Source organism: Castor canadensis, chromosome 4, assembly GCF_047511655.1.
Source record: "Castor canadensis chromosome 4, mCasCan1.hap1v2, whole genome shotgun sequence".
Classification (NCBI taxonomy): Eukaryota; Metazoa; Chordata; class Mammalia; order Rodentia; family Castoridae; genus Castor; species Castor canadensis.
Genome location: NC_133389.1, coordinates 178,762,460 through 178,784,165, shown reverse-complemented (window position 1 = coordinate 178,784,165; position 21,706 = coordinate 178,762,460). Strand labels below are relative to the sequence as shown.

The 21,706-nt window shown below is 46.4% G+C and overlaps 1 protein-coding gene across 1 annotated transcript in view; it reads right to left on the bottom strand.

Moving 5' to 3' along the window:
• Inpp5d (inositol polyphosphate-5-phosphatase D) overlaps window positions 1-21,706 on the bottom strand; it is a 127,831-nt gene that overhangs the window by 31,918 nt on the left and 74,207 nt on the right. The window contains exons 7-12 of the mRNA XM_020178782.2: window positions 18,477-18,557; window positions 18,290-18,361; window positions 16,060-16,183; window positions 4,504-4,610; window positions 2,302-2,404; window positions 286-482 (exon numbers count right to left, since the gene is read on the bottom strand). Of these exons, the coding sequence (XP_020034371.2) occupies window positions 286-482; window positions 2,302-2,404; window positions 4,504-4,610; window positions 16,060-16,183; window positions 18,290-18,361; window positions 18,477-18,557 (684 nt within the window). The remainder of the gene's footprint in view (window positions 1-285; window positions 483-2,301; window positions 2,405-4,503; window positions 4,611-16,059; window positions 16,184-18,289; window positions 18,362-18,476; window positions 18,558-21,706) is intronic.

Genomic DNA, 21,706 nt, shown 5'->3' with positions numbered 1-21,706 from the left:
ACGACCCTTCCATGAAGTGAAGATTACCTCCTGCAAGCAGGAGTGGGGATGTGAAGCACTCAGTGATTTTTGCCAACAGCCTCAGCAATGTCTGAACATGGCACCCGGAAGCATCTTTCTGGCTCTTGAAGTAGGGGACATCCGAGCACCCCAGATATCTTTGGAAGAGGAGAACTGATAGCCTGAACGTGCCCCGGCCTCTGATACATTCCTGGCTGAGCAAGCAAAGCCCACCTTCTTGGGAGTCCAGTACCCTTCACCCTCAGGGCGTGGTCAGTCACTCACTGTTTTAAAAGTCATGCTGGTGACTTCTTGCAGGGAGTGTCTGAGAATCTCCAGCCACTCCTTCTCTCCCAGGGGGTCCTCCTGGGTGCCAATCACGTAGATGTCATGGGGAATGTAGTCGGCTGAGTCGTCCCGCGTCTTTCCCTGCCCCTTGGAGAGAAACCAGGACGTGATCTTCTTGGGAGGGGGGGCGTTACCTTCAACAGCAAAACCCAACACCAAGTGAGTCAAAGGCATGTCAGGTCAACGGCACCAGGGGAGTTAAAAATGGGGTGAGAGGCGGGTTACGCAGTCACTCAGAACCATCAAGACAGATGCCTTAGGTGAAGAACTGCTGTGAAAAGGGCACTCCTGTCCTGTGCAATGCAACAGCCCAGCCCCAATCAAAAGAACTCTGCGGACAGAGGAAAAACTGAAAGGTGCTTGTACCACATGTGGGAACCCCTGAGAGCAAGAGCTGAGGGAATCAGGGTAACCACAAGAGATTTTGAAAAGGACAGAAGAGGACCTGGGACCCTGGGGCACTGGACAGGGCTCTACTTCAGTGCCACAGTGGCCCCCACACATATGGTTGTGGCCTGGCAAGCTACTGGAAGTGGGGGCAGGCTGATGCCCTCTGCATCAGAGATCAGGAAGCACAGGGGACACTAAGCTCCAAAGCCTTTGTCTTTCCTCCTGGACACCCGGCCCCCACCACAGCCTTTTTCTTTCCAGGCCCCTGCCTCTCCAAGCAGAGCTGCTCACCCTTCTTCTAGGTCTGCCCTGGGACTACATGATGGGGCAGGGAAAGGGTGTCCCAACTATGCCCAGGATGAAGAGGGGAGGCAAAAGAAACTGATGAAATTTGAATTTCAGATCAATGGCCACTTTTAGAATAGGCATGGATTGCTGTTATCTGTGACTCAGGTTTAATGGCATCTTCTACCTACTTATTTATTTCTAGCTGAATACATATACCAAATCATTATTTAGCATAATTTAAAATTCATATAATGCATATATTCAGCAAATACACTATGTATATAAATACGTAGTGTACGTACTTAAGCCTAATGTATATCTAGTTCAGATTTTTTTGTTTTGCGGTACTGGGGCTCGAACTCAGGGACTTCACCCTGAGCCACTTCACCAGCCCTATTCTTGTGAAGGGTTTTTTGAGCTAGAGTCTCAGGAACTATTTGCCTGGGCTGGCTTCAAACCACGATCCTCCTGAGCTCTGCCTCCAGCACAGCTAGGATTACAGATGTGAGCCACCGGTGCCTGGCGTATTTCATATATTTTTAATGCTTATTTCTACCTGAGTATTTACATCAAAGAATTATTCAGTATATTACATGTTTAGCATATAAATATATATTAGAATACAAACACACGTACTTAGATATATATTTGGCATTTATTTATTTCTAGCCAAACACCTATACTAAAAACTTTTCTTTAGCCAAGCACCGTGGCTCATGCCTGTAATCCTCTGGGCACTCAGGAGGCAGCCCAGGCAAATAGTTTGCCAGACCCTATCTTGAAAAATACCCAACCCAAAAATGGATTGGTGGAGTAGCTCAAGTGCTAGAGTGCCTGCCTAACAAGCGTGAGGCCCTGAGTCCAAACCCCAGTGCCACCAAAACAAAACAAAACTTTATATGAAATTCAAGTTTAACTGGTATCCTCTATCCACTTATCTACTGATCTCTTCCCCTCCTCTCCTCCTCCTCCTTCTCCTCTCCTTCCCCCCTACCCACCACAAGTCAGGCCCGGGGCCCCTTGTTGAGCTGCCCTTGGCTAGCAGGATGCTCGTGGACCCCCTTCACCTTGATATTCAGATTCTTTACCTAAAACCTTCTAATTTGGACATGCAAAGTAACCCACTCTGCCTACTTTTGGGGCACACTAGTCCCAGTGCTCTTTTTTCTTACTCATAATCTCAGAAACAGACTGGAGATTGGACAGGGAGGCAGAGCAGGATACACGGGGGTCCCGGTGGATATTGAGAGACAGGGAGGGGGCATGGGGACCCACCCATGTTCCAGGTGCCGATGAAGATGGTGATCATGTCAGGCTCTGGCTGCTCGGAGTGCTTGTTCTTCATCTGCTGCAGCAGCTGGCAGAAACCTTCTCTCTTCTGGGAATGGAAGGGCAGACAGACTGAGAAAGGCCTCCACTGCCCTGCACACTACACTCTGCAAAGGCCTTCACCAGCTTCAAAAACGCTGAGGGAGCATAAATCAGTACAAACTTGCAGGGCAGCAACCTGGGGATAGGTGTCCAGAGCCAACAGCAAGTGGCTTCTTGGACCCAGCCATTCCACTGCAAGGATGTGATTCGAAGAAGAAAATCAGAAAATGCACAATGATCCACACTATCATGATGCTGCATCACGTGTTGCAATCCAGAAAAACTCAGCAACAACCTTGGTGTCCCATTGCAGGGGATTCATGAATAATTGTATTTAGGACCATCATAAATACACTGGAGTACCATAGGGCTTTAAAATTCTAGTGCAAGAGTGCTTCATCAACAAGGAGAGATGGCCACAATATATTAAGTATGAAGAGCTACTTGGCCAAGATAGTATGGGTGACACCATGCACTTATTTTTAAAAGATATGTGGGGCTGAGTGAGGTGGCTCATGCCTGTAATCCCAGCTACAAAGGAGGCCATTGGTAAGAGGATCTTGGTTCAAGGCTGGCCATAGGCTGGTTTGGGTCAAAAATGTGAGACTCTATCCAAAAATAACTAAAACAAAAAGCAGTGCTGAGAATGTGGTTCTAGTGGTACAGCACTTGCCTAGCAAGTGCAAGGGCCTGAGTTCAAACCCCAGTACAGCCAAAAATAAAATAAATAAAAAGAACAGGGGGAAGGGTGCAGTTTAGGGTCCCCTTGTGGTGTATGGTTATTTTATGCTCTCCTTATTTGCATTTGCTACTTTTTCACCAATGAGAATAGGTAACTTCTGTGATGAGAGAAGAAAATTTAAATTTGAGAAATTAAGTAAAAACAAAGTCTCTGCATGCTATCATAACTGCCTTTGTCCTTTTCACTTATTGTTCCTGGGGCCACAGAGAGCCACAAAGCACACTCACCCCTCTAGGTGACAGGCAATAAGGCAGGCTGGCTGTAAATGAGGGGACACAGAATTTCGAGTTGTGCCATATGAGAGAACTGATGTTTGACTGTCTTGGGGATTCAAAGCCAGCAATTTCACGATTCATAATTGCCTATCTCTGTAGTCCCCTCTGAAGACACCAGCTCACAAAGACATAATGATGGCTTCTTTATTGAAACCCATCTTTAGTTGGGATGGCTCAAATTTGGTGTCTCAATCCTCCCAAGCTTGCAGCAATGGGGCAGAACTAACTGGCTTTTAGATCTACCCCCATGTGCCCAGATGCTGCCCAACCAGGTAGCGTTTCTTTTTGCTTCCCACCACCTGCCTGCCCCCTCCTAGCACCCCACACACTTCACTCCAACACTCACCCTCAGGCAGGTGGCACTGGGCAGGAGCTGTCTCCATGAGTGTGCCCAGCAGCCTTGCCCACAGGGCTTGACATGCAGGTCAGCCAGCGCCTATCAGGATGGGCACCCTAACTGTTTTCACTGCCTCATGTGAGCTGAGTGTAAGCAAGAGACTTCCATGCTGGGTCTCAGCCCCTTGGTGGGGTTCCTGAAGTGAGCGATCAGGTCACAGAGGACCTGCCCCTGGCTGTGCACACCAGGGGTTTTTCCACTGGTCCATGGCACCTCTTAATCTGGGCGAATGTCACATCTGTCAAGTGGGACAGTGCATAAAAATGCAAGTGTCTAGAAGGGAACACTGGTGAGAACTCAGATTTAAATCCGGGGTGACCCAGAGAAACTTAAAACCTTCTAGCCAGGCTTGGGTCAGGGTGTCAGGCAGGTGATAGATAAAGGACCCCGTGCTCATCTGGAGGCAGCCTGGCTTGGTGGGAAGGAGAGCAGGAGCTGTGACTGAACAAATCCCAGCTGACTCGGAACCTGGTCTTAACAGCCTTGAGCTCAGTCTGCCCAGCTGTGAAATGGGTTGCTCTGAGAGCCAAACATGTCATGATCCTCAAAAGACACACATCCCCTCACTCTCTCTTAGCCCATCTTAGAAGTCAGTTGTCATCTATAAAATGTGAAGCCTTGAGTTCAATCCCTACTTCCTACTACTGACAAATGTTAAAAAAAATTTAAAAAAAAAGCTGATTTTCACTTACTTTGGAGTCAGCAAAAACATACTCCTTCCGCAGGATCTTCTCCTTCTCTGTTTCCACCAGGATCACCAACTTGTTCAGAAACTTCTGTGACTTGATGAGCTGCAGGACTGAAGCAACACGGAAGCTCACTCAATTGTTCATCCAGACATTTAACCACTATGTCCACAACTCCACTATGTTCCAGGCACCAGGCACCTGACCTTGCCATCCTCAGGCTGGGCCAGGAGTCTGTGCCTGTGTTGTGGATGCTCTTCTGTAGCGGCTCGGGTGTGGGAAGGGTGGTACCCAGATCAAGCAAGAGGTAGCCTGGTCAGAGACAGTGTGACTGTCCATCTTTTCATATTCCTCCCTCCACACTTCTCCTCTCCTTCCTTCTTTTGCTTTTCATTTATTTAATTTTTTTTTTTTTTACTTTTTGTTTTTATCAAACATAAAGAGTTAGATTGTTCTGTAAGATTTTTGCAAACAGTACCTCTCCACTCCTCCTTTTCAATTTCCTGATCCCTGGACACAACCAATTTCAACTCTCCTAATGGATTCTTTTGGAATTTTATCATTTTTTTCTTTTTTTCTTTATTTGTGGTTCTGGGGTTTGAACTCAGGGTCTACATCTTCAGCCACTCCACCAGCACTTTTTCGTGAAGGGGTTTTTGAGATAGGGTCTCGTGAACTACTTGCCCAGGTTGGCTTCCAACCACTATCCTCCTAATCTCTGCCTCCTGAGTAGCTAGGATTACAGGCATGAGCCACCAGTGCCTGGCTAATATTTCTTTAACTTTTCTTTTGGTGGCACTGGGGTTTGAACTCAAGGCCTCACACTTGCTAGGCAGGCATTTTACTTGAGTCACTCTGCCAGCTCCCCATTTTTTTTTTTTAAATCAACCAGGTGCCAGTGGCTCACACCTGTAATTCTGGCTACTTGGAAGGCTGAGATCATGAGAATAAAGGTTTGAGGCCAGCTCAGGCAAATAGTTCATGAGAGCCCATCTCCAAAATAACCAGAGCAAAATAGATCAGAAGTGTAAGCAGTACAACTCCTGCTTTGCAAGTGTGAAGCTAAGTTCAAACCCTGGTCCCACCAAAAAAGAAAGAAAGAAAAAGGAAAATCATGCTTAGCTTGCTATATCCTGACGTTTCAGCTGTAAATCTTTTCTATTCCATATTGACTTTCCATTGCAGAAGATGGAAGCTTCACTGTTTTTCACACATCCGACCTGCACTCTCCTCTCACCAGCCACCGCAGCATTTCAAGTTCCCAGCCTCTTTTCAACAGATCACAATTCCGGCCAGAGAAATGCTCAACGGTTGTGCTGTTACAACTATGGAAATGCTGTGGACAGTCCGGTCCCGATGGATTTTCTTTTCCTGTACAACTTTTTAAGTTAATAATTACCATGTCTTTTTCTTTACTTCTTTATTTGGGGGAGAAGAACAACACTAAGTTACATACCTAATCCCCAAACCTGTCATTTCCCCCACTTTGTACCTCTTTTCCTTCATCAGTTTGTCCTGTGGGAGACTTTCTTATTTTTCTAGGACTGAGGCAGACCCTTTAGCTTGGATCCTCCTGCATTACCCAAGAGTCTGTTCATCTCTCTCATTGGATCTTGTTTCTTGTTTCCTCTTTCTTAGTTTACACCTTTATTTGGCGGAGTAACATCTCTAGTAACTTTCCAAGAAAGGAAGACTGCGCAATAATTTTTATTGTTTAATCATTTTATTACCATATGTTGTAAAAAGGAATGGGATTTAGCAGGGTGCTGGTGGCTCAGGCATGTGATCCTAGCTACTTGGGAGGCTGAGATTAATAAGGTTGAGGTTCAAAGACAGCCCAGGCAGTGGGATCTCAAAACTATTTGCCTGGGCTGTCCTTGAATCTCAGTCCTCATAATCTCAGCCTCCCAAGTAGCTAGGATTACACGCATCACCAAATAACCCGAGCAAAATAGAGTGGACATGTGGCAGTAGAGTACCTACTTTGCAAGAATGAAGCCCCGAGTTCAAATCCCAGTCCCAGCAAAACAAACAAAAAGAAACCCATTCTTTTTACACAAGCATATAATGTGTTTTAGAGCACCCTCCATACTCTTTTGTCCCCTCCTGCCGGCCCGCTTCCTTTTCTGAAGTAGTCCACCTTCTACTTTCCTATATTTTTTAAAATCTAGATTCTATGTGAGAAAAAACATGTGATACTTTTGTCTGGGTCTGATTTATTTTGCTAAACATGACAATATCCAATCCATCCATTTTCCTGCAAATTACATGGTTTCATACTTCTTTGTGACTGACTCGGTAGTATGTATACGCATTTTCTGTATCCATTCATGCATTGATAGGCACCTGGTCTGTTCCCACAACTTGGCTATTGTGAACAGTGCTGCAATAAGCACGAGTATGCAGGTGTCTCTACTGTATGCTGACTCTGATTCCTTTGGTATACACCCAGGAGTGGTATAACAGGATCATATGGGAGTTCTATTTTTAGTTTTTTGAGGAACCTCCACACTGATTTCCATAGCAGCTGCACTAATTTACATTCCCACCAAGGGTGTATAAAAGCTCCTTTTTCCCCCTCATCCTCACTAGCATTCATTGTTTTCTTTATTTTTTTTGGTGGTACTGGAGTTTTGAACTCAAGGTCTCATGATTTCCAGGCAGGTACTCTTGTTGCTTGCTTTCTTGACTGGGATTCTGATTGGGGTGAGTTAATTTGCATTTCCTTTATATATAAGGGTTTTCTTCATGAATTTATTGGCCATTTGTACTTTGAGAACAGTCTGTTCAGTTCATTTGTCCATTTATTGATTGGATTATATGATCTTTTGGTATTTAGTTTTTCAAGTAATTCATATGCTTTAGATATCAGATTTCAGGAGAGTTCTCACTTTCCCAGAATTGGCGAGTGGCTCTCTGTGCATACTCAGACCACAGGAACAATATGGTTTATTTGAGTCCCTGTTTTTCCTATTGCAGTCTGGAATCTGGGCACCTGCCAGGCAGAGGCTGACTATGTGACCAGTCCCCAGTAAAAACACTGGGCACTGGGCTAGGGATGCAGCCTGGTGGTAGAGCACTTGCCTAACATGGACAAGGTCCTGGGCTCCATCTCCAGCACTACAAGACAAACCAACCCTGGGCACTAAGTCTCTAATAGAGGGTCTCTGGGAGACCACACTGCATACTTGTCACTTTCACTAGGGGAAGAGTTGAGTGTGACTCCATGGAAAGAACTCTTGGGAGCTTGTGCTTGGTTTTGTCCAAACATCACCCCACCTGCTTTTCCCCTCTGTTGACTTTGCATTGCTCCCTTTCAACTTAGTTAGTCACATCTGTGAGAATGACCATCCACTGAGCCTCGTGAGTTCTCTGAGCACATCAGTGTTTGATGTACCTCCTCCACAGTGCCATGCACTTGAACATTTCAACCTGGAAACACATGGTACCCAGTGAGACAGTTTTCTGACTATCATAATTCGTTTCTGGTTTTCTTTTGCTGACACTTATTATTTTGATGTGAGATGCTGGGCTGGTGTTCTAATTTTAATTTTTTTACCTCTCCTATTTTCTATCACTTTGTCTTTTTGTTCTATTTTCTGGGAGTTTTCCTTAACTTTATCTTTCCATTGAGTTATTTTGTTTTTAAAATGTCTGCCATAGAGAAACTAAAGCAGATACCTTAAAGCAACTGAGGCCAATAGGAAAAGGGTAACAGGTACTAGAAAAAAGGTTAGATCAAAAAGAATTAACCTAGAAGGTAACACCCATGCACAGGAAATCAATGTGAGTCAATGCCCTGTATAGCTATCCTTATCTCGACCAGCAAAAACCCTTGTTCCTTCCTATTATTGCTTATACTCTCTCTACAACAAAATTAGAAATAAGGGCAAAAAAGTTTCTGCTGGGTATTGAGGTGGGGGGAGAGGGAGGGGGCGGAGTGGGTGGTAAGGGAGGGGGTGGGGGCAGGGGGGAGAAATGAACCAAGCCTTGTATGCACATATGAATAATAAAAGAAAAAAAAATGTCTGCCATAATATTTTTACCAGCCCCCCACCCCCAGTTATCCTTCTTCCCCTTTCTTCCCTCTTTCTTTTACATTTTAAGTATTTTGTTCCCTTTTTAGATAGCATTCTGTTCTTATTTCAAGGTCCAATTTCTCTTTATCTACATAAATTGATTCTTCCAAGTGTTTTGTCTTTTCATTTATTTTTGCCTAAGTTTCCCACTCTCTCCTGTTTTATGCTCCCTCCATTGTTGCAAGCTCAGAATTAAGACACAGTGGTAAACTGAGACACTCAATTCTGAGCAATTCCCAACTAAAGACAGGTTCCATAAGGACAGCCATCACTGTATGTTCGTAAGTCAGTGCCTCAGGTTTGCAATTTGAGGTTGACTCGTATGAAATTGTTGGTTTTGTGGGTGAATAGTACACCGTGGCCCCTTCACATGGCACCATCTGAAATTTTATGTATCCTCAATTAAAGTCAGCCTCCACGCTGACTGCAACCTAAGACGTGTCTGCTTTGTCCCACTGGAGACCCAGGAAGAATAAGTGAAAAATATTAAGGAAGCTGTGATAACCTTCATGTGCTCCTAGCTTCTTTATTTACTGCTTTAACTTAAATTTTTCATGATATAAGTAACATCATTGGTTGAAAAAGGTAGCAAATGCAAATAAGCAAAAGTTTAAATAAAAACATTCATAATACCATTTGCTGACCTTGGACTATACGCTTCCAGGTGCTTTTTTGTTTGTTTGTTCATTTGCTTTTGTTTTGGGGGGCACTGAGGTTGGAACCCAGGGCCCTATGCATGCTAGGCAAGTGTTCTACCACTGAGAGTCACCAAGTGGGAGTTCCACACCCAGAGTCACCTTCTAAATGACTTAAAAATCAACATACAAGAGCTGGTAGAGTGGCTCAAGTGGTAGAGAACCTGCTTGGCAAGCCTGAGTCCCTGAGTTCAAACCCTCATGCTGAATGAATAAATAAATAAAAACATGCAGTAATGTCAAGTAGCTTTTCATGCTTAATGATTTATTGTGTTATCTCTCCTTGTTGATAAAGTTCTTTTGCAGCACAAATTTAAAATCCTATGGTATTCTGGGTTATGGATGGTCCACAATACAATTATTCATGGATCCCCCTATGATTGGACATGAAGGTTACTTCTGGTGACCCTTTGCTATCTTGCATTCCAACAGTAATGGTGGGGACTGCCCAGGATCTCTGTTGGGTGGTATGGTGAGTTGATTTAGATGAAAACATTTGATGGCAACAGTTTTCCATCTGGGGCCAGTCACGTTTCCCAGAGAAGACTTTTCTAACCTCCTTCTGGAGGGAGAAGGGCCAATGGCAGCATCCAGAGAAGAGGGCTGAGCTCTCAGCTTTCAGAAGGCAATCATCACTAAAGCCTCACCAGGCCCAGTGCCCCCAGTCCCTCACCTCCACCAGGAAACAAACATCCAACCTTTGCCAGACTGGTCAGGGAGCCAACCCACTGGGTACGTGCAGTGGAGACAGCTGATGGTGTAACTCTCTGTAACAGATTTTCTTTCATCTGACTCCATTCTTCTGACCCTACCTCACCCCACTTCCAGGGGGCCCCAAAGCCATTGGTACCTGGGCCCTTTATGGCTCTGTGGGACAAGTCAGGTATCTGTTTTTCCTTCCAAATGCCTACAGTTGACTCCTTAGTTCCTTCCTGTAAGTTGACTATTGTTATTTATTTGCTTTCCAGCTGTCGAAGTTGGTTGCTCTCATATTCCCTCCCATTCCCTTGTATCCATAAGTGTTGCCTTCGGAAGGGAAGAAGCAATAGTGACACATTCAATATCTGTCTTGAGATGGGAGTCTCACCAAGGGGAAATCATGGGAGCCCGGGAATCCCATTGGCCTTGGTGGCAGCAACAGGAAACCTCCCATGCCATGATTCCTGCCACCACCAGCTGGATGCCCCAGGACTTTCCAAATTTGTTAATAGTATGTCAGGTCTCTTTCTCTCTGAATTTCTGGTTTTCCTTGATATTTGTTTGTTGGGCTCTGCTCCTGCCTGATCAGGATTGTGCGACCAGAGTCAGTAAGTAGTCCACTTTTCCATGCCAGGAAAATAAAACTAGAAATTTTACTTCCTCTTTCCCTCACCCCTACACATCCTTCCCACAGCAGGTTCTGGCCGTTCTTCCTCTGAAACATTCTCACTCTTTTCATCTCTCCCCATCTCAGGCCACCACTGTCTAGCCTTACTACTGTCATGGCCTCCTAACTGGTCCCATGTCTCATACACACAATTTATGCTAGCACAGCAGCCACAGTAACTTTTTCCAAATAGGATCAGGTCACTTTCCTGCTTAAAGCCTTCTAACTACAGCTCACTGCTCAGCGAGTCCCGCAGGTGACCTGACTGCTGGCCTTCCCCATACCAAGCTTGTTCAATATGAATTTACTGATCACGTACTCTGTGCTAAGCACTGTTTTAGGGTTTTAGTGGGAACAAGAGACCTATGTGATAATCCTTGTGAAGCCTATGCAAGTGGAAGAAGGAGCTGGGATGTATGAGCAATGGAGCAAACACCTTAGGCAATTTGTAACCCCTCAAGTCTGCATTTGCTCAACTGCAAAGGATCAGAGCCTGTGGATTCCAGGGTGTGTAATGTAAAGATCCCACCCTCTTTGGGGAAAGAGGGCCTGGGAACAAATGTTCTGATGTGACAGGTTCAAGGCAGACTCTGGGCCACCAGTGCTGCTTTTTTTTTTTTCCCCTCATTTTTTAAATTGCCAGAAAATTGTACATATTTCTCACATACAGCACGATGTTGTAAGGTAGAGAGAGTTTTGGAATGGGTCAACCTAGCTCAAAGACATGTGTATTACCTCATCAGGTGTCATTTTGGTAAGAGCACTGCTGTCAATCACTTTTTAAGAATTCATGTGTGTGCCAGGCGCCAGTGGCTCATGCCTGTGATTCTAACTACTCAAGAGGCAGAGATCAGGAGGATCACAGTTCAAAGCCAGCCCAGGCAAATAGTTCTCAAGACCCTATCTCAAGAAAAAAAAAAAAATCACAAAAAAGGGCTGGTGGAGTGTGGCTCAAGATATAGGCCCTGAGTTCAAACCACAGTACCAAAAAAAAAAAAAAAGAATTAATGTGTAGGACCTCTTCTTTCTTGGTCATCAATCAGCTTCAGTCACAGATGGTGGAGACTCCTCTGTGACCATGGATTGTGGAACTCCACAGCTTCCCTGTAAAGGCTGAACTTCCCGCCTCTCTTAGGTTTCCTCATGGGTAGCATGTTTTCCCAGAGTGATATGTGCAGCTGAGGCTGCTTGGGAAAAGACAGTAGCTATCTTGGATGCATCTGGCTGGTGAGTAGCTTGCACATAGGGAAACCATTCAGACTGACTGCTTTTCAAGCTGTCTTCACGACTTGGGATTTTGGTATCTCATCTATGACATTTCATCTTAAACCGGTATTATGACTAGTGCAGAATCAAAATCCTTGAGAAATATGTCAATGGCCACAGGGGTGGTCAGTTGAGCCTCCCTCCAACAAGATAGATCTGTATTAAGAATGACTGGGTGATCCCACCATCTTAAGGGAGGTAAGCAATGTGCGTGTCATTTACTCCTGCTGCAACCTGGAAAGCATGAAGCTGTTTTGCAGCGTAAATGTGTGCATCACCTTTGGCATCTTCAGTAAGGAGGATGTGCACAGCTGCGTGATGAGGTCCAAGTCGGTGCTAGGCGTTATCAGGAATAGTAGCCAACTTGTAATGTCCATACTGGGCCAGTGGGTAGCCACAGACCTGCTGCCATCTGGGCAGGTAAGGGCCTCAGGCACTTCAAAACACTGTCTAAGTAAGGCATCTGCACGTGACAGCTGTGCATGGCTGGTGATGAATGGCCATGCATGCATCGTCACTGTAGAGACTCCAATGGCTGGGGTGCACCCATGGCGACGCTGAACACAGAAGTCTTCACTGAGCTGTGGAAGACTCTCAGCCAACTCCACTGCTCTGGGCAAGGGTTCAACTGCTGAAACGTCCAGGGACAGGTCCTGCTAACTTAACGGTCTGATAAAAGGGTGTCCCAATGGATCTCTTGAACTTATTCTTCCTGGACAAGAGGAAGCACTGTATTAAGCTGAACACTTTCAGTACTTCCCTCCTGCTCAGACCATCAATAGCTCCCCATTTCTCTTGTTCAATTTGGCACTGTTCAGCAGAGACCTGCCCAGATGCTATGAGCTCAACTCTTCAGTGATATGGCAACTTGTCACCCCAAAGTCCAGGACCTTTCTTTCCTGATTGACCTTTCCTCTCACACTCCATTCTGCCTTCCTCACAGCAACATTGGAAGGATAATTATAATGCTGCTGATGGTGGTCAGTCAATGGCCAACTGTACAGATGCCAGGCACCATGTACTTCAATGTTTACCTTTTAGAGCCTCACTGCAGCCCTACAGGATGCTACTATATTCCCATTTTGCAGAAGAGTAAACTGAGGACTAGAGAGAAGGCACCACATCAAGGACACAAATGGCTGAGCTGGGAATCACACCTGGGCTTCAAATACCCCATTGTGCTGTTGATGGAGGTCAGGAACCACTACCCCAAAATAGGACCCCTTGATCTACATAATATTTTAAGCTGAAGGAATCTGAGAAGCAGCAGGTGCAGGAAGGACTTTCTGATCTTTCCCAGAAGCAGGGGACTAGATTCTCCCAAAGGGCACCCGACCCATACCTGGAACAAGAACAGCTTTAGCCTTAAGGACAGAAGGATCAGAGGGGAGTCTGAATGCACAGCCTTGCCAAGTGTCTCCCAGCTGCTTACACTGAGCTCACAGCCCCTGTGTTCTGTCACATTCTTCCTCAAACCTAGTTTGTTTCTGTTTTTGTTTTGGTGTGATTGGGGTTTGAACTCAGGGTTTCACAAAGTTGCAAACTTGCAAAGCAGCCACTCTACCGCTTGAGCCACACCTCAGTCCATTTTTGCTTTGGCTGTTTTGGAGATGGGGTCTTGTGAACTATTTGCTTATGCTGGCCTCAAACCTTGATTCTCCTGATCTCAGCCTCCCAAGTAGCTAGGAGGACAGGCATGAGCCACAGGTGCCCAGATCAAACCTAGCTTAAAACACACAGACTCAGCTATTCTTCATGTATTCATTTCCTTCTGAGTGCTCCCATGCCACGTAAAACTGACATGAAATAAATTCATATGCTTTTTTCTTGCTTATCTGTCTTGGCTTCTGCCAAGACTTCCAAAGACCAGAAGGAAACGATACCTGTTCCCTCCAGTACCTATGTCCTCCCCCTTCTACCCTCCACCTCCTGCATGGGGCCATTTACCACTCCTAACTCCCATATCCTCCGGGCATCCCCTGGACCTCAGCACCAGAGCCCAGGTAGGGCTCAGGAGAGGAGAGGAGATGCAGGGGGGCCCCTCCCCTGGCCCCTGCTCGGACATTACACTCACTCAGTGCAGTGCTGGGCATGCAAGGTGTTCTCATGACATCCACGTGGGAAGCCCATTATTATTACTATTATTTCATTTTACAGATGGGGAAACAGGCACAGAGAGGATAAGTAACTAGGCCAATGTGATTCAGCTAGTAGGTGGCAGAGCCTGGATTCAAACCTGGGCCCCAGACCTCAGAGCTACCACCATCCCCTGTGGCATTAACTCAATGGCACTGAGGTTCTAGCTTCAACTTTTCCAAAGAACCTCCTGGGTGCTTGAGATGACATGTAAACTTGTTATCACACTCATGTGGCCTCTAGTGTGATCTCCCACCCCGTCCTCCAGGTCCTTTTGCGCTCTTCTTTAAGACCTGGCTCAAGGTGTCTGGGGGTTTGCACAGCTGTTCCCTTGGCTGGACCACTCTTCTCTCAGGCCCTTGTTCAACCAGTCACCTCTCGACCCTGAGGTCTCAGCTCATGTGCCTGTTGCTTGACAGGCCTTCCCCGTCTGCCCCTGTAACTGCGCCCTCCTCCCAGCTAATCTCTGCCCATTACAGTGTTCCGTGTTCTTTGCAGCACTTACCAGTAGCTGAAAGCACTGCATCGATACATTAATTATTTACTGGTCACTCAATGCACAGTAAAAATTCCATCTGGTCAAGGACCCTATAGGCCTCCACTCACCACCCCAGATCCCATATGTGCTGTGTCCTGCCCATAGCAGATTCTCTGCAAGCATTTGTCACGTGAATAGTTCCCATCTTATGGGTGAGTTTACCTGATGTGCAAATTGCAAAGCCTCAGGGGTTCAGAGCCCACTGAGAACAGCTGGCCTCAGAGAGGCTGCGGCACTATTCACAATAGCCAAGTTATGGAAACAGCCAAGATGCCCCTCTACTGACGAATGGATTAAGAAAATGTGGTATTTATACACAATGGAATTTTATACAGCCATGAAGAAGAACAAAATGTTATCATTAGCTGGTAAATGGATGGAATTGGAGAACATCATTCTGAGTGAGGTTAGCCTGGCCCAAAAGACCAAAAGTCATATGTTCTCCCTCATAAGCGGACATTAGATCAAGGGCAAACACAACAAAGGGATTGGACTTTGATGACATGATAAAGTGAGGATAGGTAAGACACCCAAAAAACTAGATAGCATTTGTTGTCCTCAATGCAGAGAAACTAAAGCAGATACTTTAAAGCAACTGAGGCCAACAGGAAAAGGGGACCAGGAACTAGAGAAAAGGTGAGATCAAAAAGAATTAACCTAGAAGGTAACACCCACGCACAGGAAATCAATGTGAGTCAATGCCCTGTATAGCTATCCTTATCTCAACCAGCAAAAACCCTTGTTCCTTCCTATTATTGCTTATACTCTCTCTACAACAAAATTAGAGATAAGGGCAAAATAGTTTCTGCTGGGTAGCAAGGGGTAAGTGGGGGTAAGGGAGGGTGTGGGGGAAGGGGGGAGAAATGACCCAAACATTGTATGCACATATGAATAAAATAAATAAATAAATAAATAAATAAATAAATAAATGTCAAAAAAAAAAAAGAGAGGCTGCTGCATGCTGAGCTCTATCTGCTGTGGTTCAATCTTTCTCATCTCCACTTTGCAGAAGACAAAAGTGAGGCCCAGAGAGGCAGGCCAAGGTCACATAGCTGCTAAGTGGCAGAGCTCAGATGTGAGTTTGGATACTGGTTTCAGAATTCGCGTACTTCAGAGCCACTCAGTCCATCTGTGTTATTCTAAAGACGTCACCCTGTAGCTGTAAACAGCACACTATCTGTCGGGGCCTGTATAGCCATGGCACGGTGACAGGATAGGTCAGATTGGCTGCTTGTGGGGAAGAGAAGACTCAAACACATGGAGCCGCCAACTACACACAAAACTGCCACCAGGGGGACGTGCCGAGTATGATGAGCACCCTGCAAGCTTATTCCTAGGGGTTCGGGAGCAGGGCAGGAGTTCCACAGGGACGGGGAGGCGTGGGGGGCGCCCAGGACAGGCGGAGTGTGCCTGGTGGCTGATGGGCCATTTGTGGCTGGTCACCCGAGAGCGCTGCAGCGGAACAGAAGCGTGGGGCCTTACTTTTCTTGTGGCTGTAGAACTTGTCCTCGGGCCCATCCTTGGATTTCTTCACGACCAGTTTCCCAGACTCAACGTCCACTTTGAGCTGAATTTTCTGAGGAATCCCCAGAGACTCAGACTTCACCTGTGAGGAGGAAGAGACGCAGTTCATTGAGTTTCCGGCTGGCCTTTGCCATGCCAGCTCCTGAGCCCCTTGTCTGACTGGCTGGGCAGCGTGGGTCAGCATCCTGCGTGGGTCTGTCAGGCTGCTATCTTCCAGCCCTCCTTGCCCCACCTTTGCACCCCAGCTGTTCCACCAACAGGTTTGGTGGAGGAAACAGATGACCTGTTGGAAAATAGTTCATTCTCTGATTACTTTGATAACACTCATTAATCTGAGGAGTCATTTACTTCCAGAAAGAATTTTGGTAATAGATTTACACCCTGGACCTTGTTACAACCACTAATTGAATATTTACTGACAATAATTAGGAAAATACAGACACTTGCCTAGGCATGCTCAGAAAATGGAAATTTTTTACAAATTATTTTCAAGGGACTTGGAGTAGGGTGTGGGGGGGTGGTGTCTCGTGCTATGTTTCTGAACACAGGATGAGGCTGGGCCTGGATGCACCAGAATTGTTGGCGGATCATTAAGAAAAACACATTTAGCTAGGCACCCGTGGCTCACACCTGTATCCTAGCTACTTGGGAGGCTAAGGTCAGGAGGATTGTGGCTCAAGACCAGCCCACACAAATAGTTTGTGAGACCCGATCTCCAAAATAACCAGAACAAAATGGACTGGAGGTGTGGCTCAAGTGGTAGAGCGCTTGCTTTGTAAGTACAAAGCACTGAATTCAAACCCCAGTACCAACAAGAACAAAGGAAAGAAAGAAAACCACACTCCTTTGGGTCAGCTTGATGGTTCATATAGCACAGGAGATGAAGATGGGAAGGTCAGAGTCCTAGGCCAGGGTTGAAAAAAATTAGCAAAACCCTATCTCAAAGAACAAGCTGAAGCTAGGTGCCAGTGGGTCACGCCTGTAATTCTAGCTATTTAGGAGGCAGAGATCAGGACAATCAAGGTTCAGTGCCAGCCTGGGCAAACAGTTCAAGACCCTATCTTGAAAAAAACCTGTGTGGGATAATTTGTCTTTTCCTTCAAAGAAATAGCAACCCAGGTATATCTACTTTAAAGTCGTTATGCTTGCTTCACTTGGAGTTTCCCAGAATGTTAAATGTTAACTTTGCCCTTTACCTCATCTGTAGTTAAAAACTGTGCGTCCTTTACCGCATCCATAGTTAATGGAGAAAGACTGTGAACCCTGACTCCTACCATCAGGAGAAGGGGGCAGTGTTGCGTCAGGGATAAAAACCCCAGCTTGCTTATCAGACCCATGTTGGTGTCACACGCTTCTTTAGAAGTGAAACTGTTTTTGCCTTGCTGACTGACTCCTGGGTCTTATTTCTAATGTACTCAACAGAAAAACAGGGCTGATGGAGTGGCACAAGTGGTAGAGCACCTGTCTAGCAAGCATGAGGCCCAGAGTCCAAACCCTAGTACCACCAAAAAAAAAAAAAAAAAAATCAAAGAGCAAGCTGAGTGTGGTGGTGAAAACCTGTTATACCAGCTAAGAGGGAGACCTAGCTAGGAGAATCGAGGTTTGAGACTGACCCCGAGCAAAACTCAAGATCCTACCTGAAAAATAACTAAAGCAAGAAGGGCTGAAGGGCTGAGGGCTTGGTGCAAGCACAGGGGCCTGAGCTCAATCCTCAGTATTGTGTGAAGAAGGAAGGAAAGAAGTGAGGGAGGGAGGGAGGAAGGAAGGAAGAAAAGGAGGGAAGGAGAAAAGAAGACTTATTTCTGGGTCCAAGCCTGCAGATTCTAATCCAGTCACTCTCAGAGAACTCAAGGAATTGTAGTTTTTTCTAACTACCCCTCCATCCTTTGCCTCTGGACACTACTTTGCAGCCAGTTTGGAGGCCCTAATGTCAGTTGTTGCTCCCATTTTGTTCTCAAATGCCTATAGCAACAAGGAGCTCTTCCCTTGCGGCCTGCCCATAAAGGGGACTTACAGATGCTCTTAAGAACCAATGCGAATATTTAACCACCTTCCCGGCTAGGTGGTTCTACCAATTGCCATCCCACACCAGCAGGCTCCTTGCCCTTCTACATCCCAAGTCAAAAACTCTCTTTCTGCAGGGACCAGAATGTGCCCCAGCAGTGGAACTCAAGGCACGGCCACTTACCTCAAAGGTGACGGGAGGAATGAGGGAACGCCGGTGGGTAGACTCAGGACCCTCGTGCAGCAAGGCCTTGACCTATGGGAAGCAGAGATGAGGCAGAATCATAAGGATGCAGAGCCCACAACCTGGGCATTCTCTGTGCAGAGGACCACAGAAAAGCCAAGAGGAGCTGCAGAACCCCCATAAATACCTTGTCTTCAATGGAGGACAGCAGACTTGTCAGTTGGCTGAGCTTGGCCACCATGTTAGCGGGATTGGCCTCAGTGGGCACCTGGGAGATGAGGACAATAACAACCAAGGCTGAGTGTGAGCCATAGGGAGACCTAGCACTTAGCACTCCCCATGATGCTTTTCCTTCCATCCTCCAAACAGCCCCACAAGTACCATTATTATCTCCCTCTACAGAGGAGGACACTGGGGATAGTTACAAGCATCTCAAAATCCTCAGGGCCAAAAAATAGATCTGCATTCCTTCCTCCTTCATCTCTCTAAATCCACCTCCCCTACAGTGTTTCTCACTCCACCCACTCAGTTGTTCAAAACTCTAGGGCCATCCTGATCATTCCTCCTTCCTCCTCCTACATCTCCTCCACGGGTGTTCCTGCTCTGCTTCCAAAACACACCCATCCCACTGCTTAAAACCCTCACTGAGCCCAGAGCTGGTGGCTCATGCCTATAATCCTAGCTACTTGGGAGGTTGAGATCAGGAGGATCAAAGTTTGAGTCAAGCCTGAAAATGGACTGAAGGTGTGGTTCAAGCAGTACAGCGCCTGCTTTGCAAGGACAAAGCCCTGAGTTCAAACCTCAGGCCCACCCAAAACAACAACAACAACAAACCCCTGTTGGTTGCTTCCCACTTCAGGGAGAACATTACCCAATCCCTCACCCTGGCCTCCACATCTCCAGATGCTCTAGCGCCCCACCCTGAGCCACTCGCAGCCTCACTTCCCATCCAATGTGAACAACACTTTCTCTGGTGTCTCCAGAGACTTGAATTTCATCTGGAAAGGGCACCTCCTTGTCATTCAGGTCTCAGATCCACAAAGAGGCCTTGAACTCATGATCTTCCTGCCTCAGCCTCCCTAGTGATGGGATTACAGGTATGTGCTTCCACAATTAGCTATACCTGCACCTCTGTTTTTCCACTTCTACCCTCTCCCTCCAACTGCAGCTGCTACTTGGCCATGATCCACCTCTCCCCAGCACCCCCTGCCATTTCCTCCTGCTGATAGCTTGTTTTGCCCTTAACTTTCTACCCAGCCATAAATCTGCTGCTACCATCACCATCTCCATCACCACTGCCTCCTCTACCACCACCACCACAAGCAACACACCCTGCTAAGGTGTGAATGTGACCACCTACATTGCATGGGTGGAAAACTTATTCCCCAAAGTCATATTAAATGGCATGAGAAGTGGGACCTTTGGGAGGGATTGGATTAATTATGAATGGATTAGTCCAAGTGACTTTGTTGTAAAAGTGAGCTCTCTGGCTTGCCTGCTATCTCTCCATGCCCTCTGCATGGCCCTCACCAGCTGCTGAGCAGATGTAAGTGCTATGCTCTTGGACATCCCAACATCCACAGTCACAAGCCAGAATAAACCTCTATTCTTTATAAATCATTCAGCCTCAGGTATCTTGTGATAGCATCAGAAACATACTAAACCACATCCATAACACACCTACTACCACTTCCATCACTACCACCTCCGACCCCCTGAGGACTGTCAACATGGTGGCAGTTAACACTTGTCAGTGCCTTCTCTGACTACTGTTTGGTTTTTCCTTTCTCCTTAACAAAGCTCACCATCTGTCCATAGGCAGTATTAATCAGGGAAGCCATGCAAAGGAGATCAAGATTCAGGCTGGGGCAGAGCAAAAAAGTTGTCTGGTCAGTAGATGGGGCAGTTCTGGGTTGCTTTTCTCATGAAGACTGAGGTGACACAGATATGAGTTGTGGACACCTGGGGTCACCTGCTCTCCACCCTGGACAGTTGCCATGTTGTTTTAGACTGGCACCTCCCCCACTTTGGACATGGGACTTTGGGGGAGGTCTGGCAGCATCTTATAAAGCATAAAGGAAGTTACTGGCAAAGAGGGAGTTGTTGAGGGCTGGCAGAGTGGCTCAAGTGGTAGAGCACATGCCTAGCAAACGTGAGGCCCTGAGTTCAAACCCCCGTACTATCACAAAAAAGTGGTGGTGGGGGAGTTGTTGGAACTAAGAGTCCAGAGAAATGCTGGAGCTTTCCTTACAGTTCTGTCTGATGAGGAGGATGACTGAATGAGTTCTTACTGTAACAAGCACGTTTAAAATGTATCAACCTGCTAATCCTCATGTGTACCAGCTTCTCTGACCCTTGTTTTGCTGTGGGAACTCAGACAGACGGATAAACTCCTGTAAACACCTGAGATGTGAACAGTTTCAATGCTCTCAGCAGGTGGCCATTTTGCACCCAAGGAGTCATTGGGCAAGGTCTGGAGACATTTCTGGCCGTCACAAGTGGAAGATGCTAATATCCAGAGGGGAAAGGCCAGGAAATGTCCCAAGTACAAAGGACAGTCCCCACAACAAAGAACAACCCTGGGCCAAAATGTCACCAATTTGGAGGTCCAGGGTTCAACTCTCCTTGTAGCCTATTAGTGCATGGATTGATCTGGGTGTTACCGTGAATGGCATAGCTGGCCCTTTCCTTCTTAGCAGCACTTTTAAAGGGCAGTGTGGAGGTACAGCCTCCAAGAAACCCCTTTCTCACAGGCCCCGCCAGTGATCATTTAGACCAGGTTGCATTTTGTGCCTCCCCAAAGCACTGAGGGGAAAGGGCCTGGTGTTGGCCTGTCAGAGGCCAGGCACACCCTCATCCTCAGCCTGCAGTGTAGGGCAGCTCTAGCCCCAATGCCCAGATGAGGGAACAAAGGGCCAGTGGGAGTGAGTCAGATCCTCAACTCAGTATTTCTTTCCTCCAACACTTCCTTCAAGAGTGAATTCCGAAGGCACACCGAGAACCACATTCTCTGCTTCTTTTCAAGACCCAGGGTCTCCTGGGGATGGTGGGAGTAAGCTCTTCTCCAACCCAGGTCTGGGCTGGCTCTTCTGTCCTGCCTCCAAATGCAAACATGTTGTCCTCTGACTAGCAACAGCATGTCTGGAGGCCTCCCTCCAAACCCATTTCAAAGATTTGGGCGTGTGTTCTTCCATTCAAACTAATTTAATTCTGGTGTCTGCCAGGGCCCGTTTTGTCTACATTTGCTCTTACTTTCTTAGAAATTAATCCATCATTCACCTCAAAGAAAGCAAAAACAAAAATTTTCTTGATGAATTTTTTTCAGTTGTGTAAATAAAACATAAATAGTTCCTTTGAGGGGGGAAAAAAACCGTGGAAGACCAAAATAGGCCACCTTAAAATATTTCTTTGGTATAA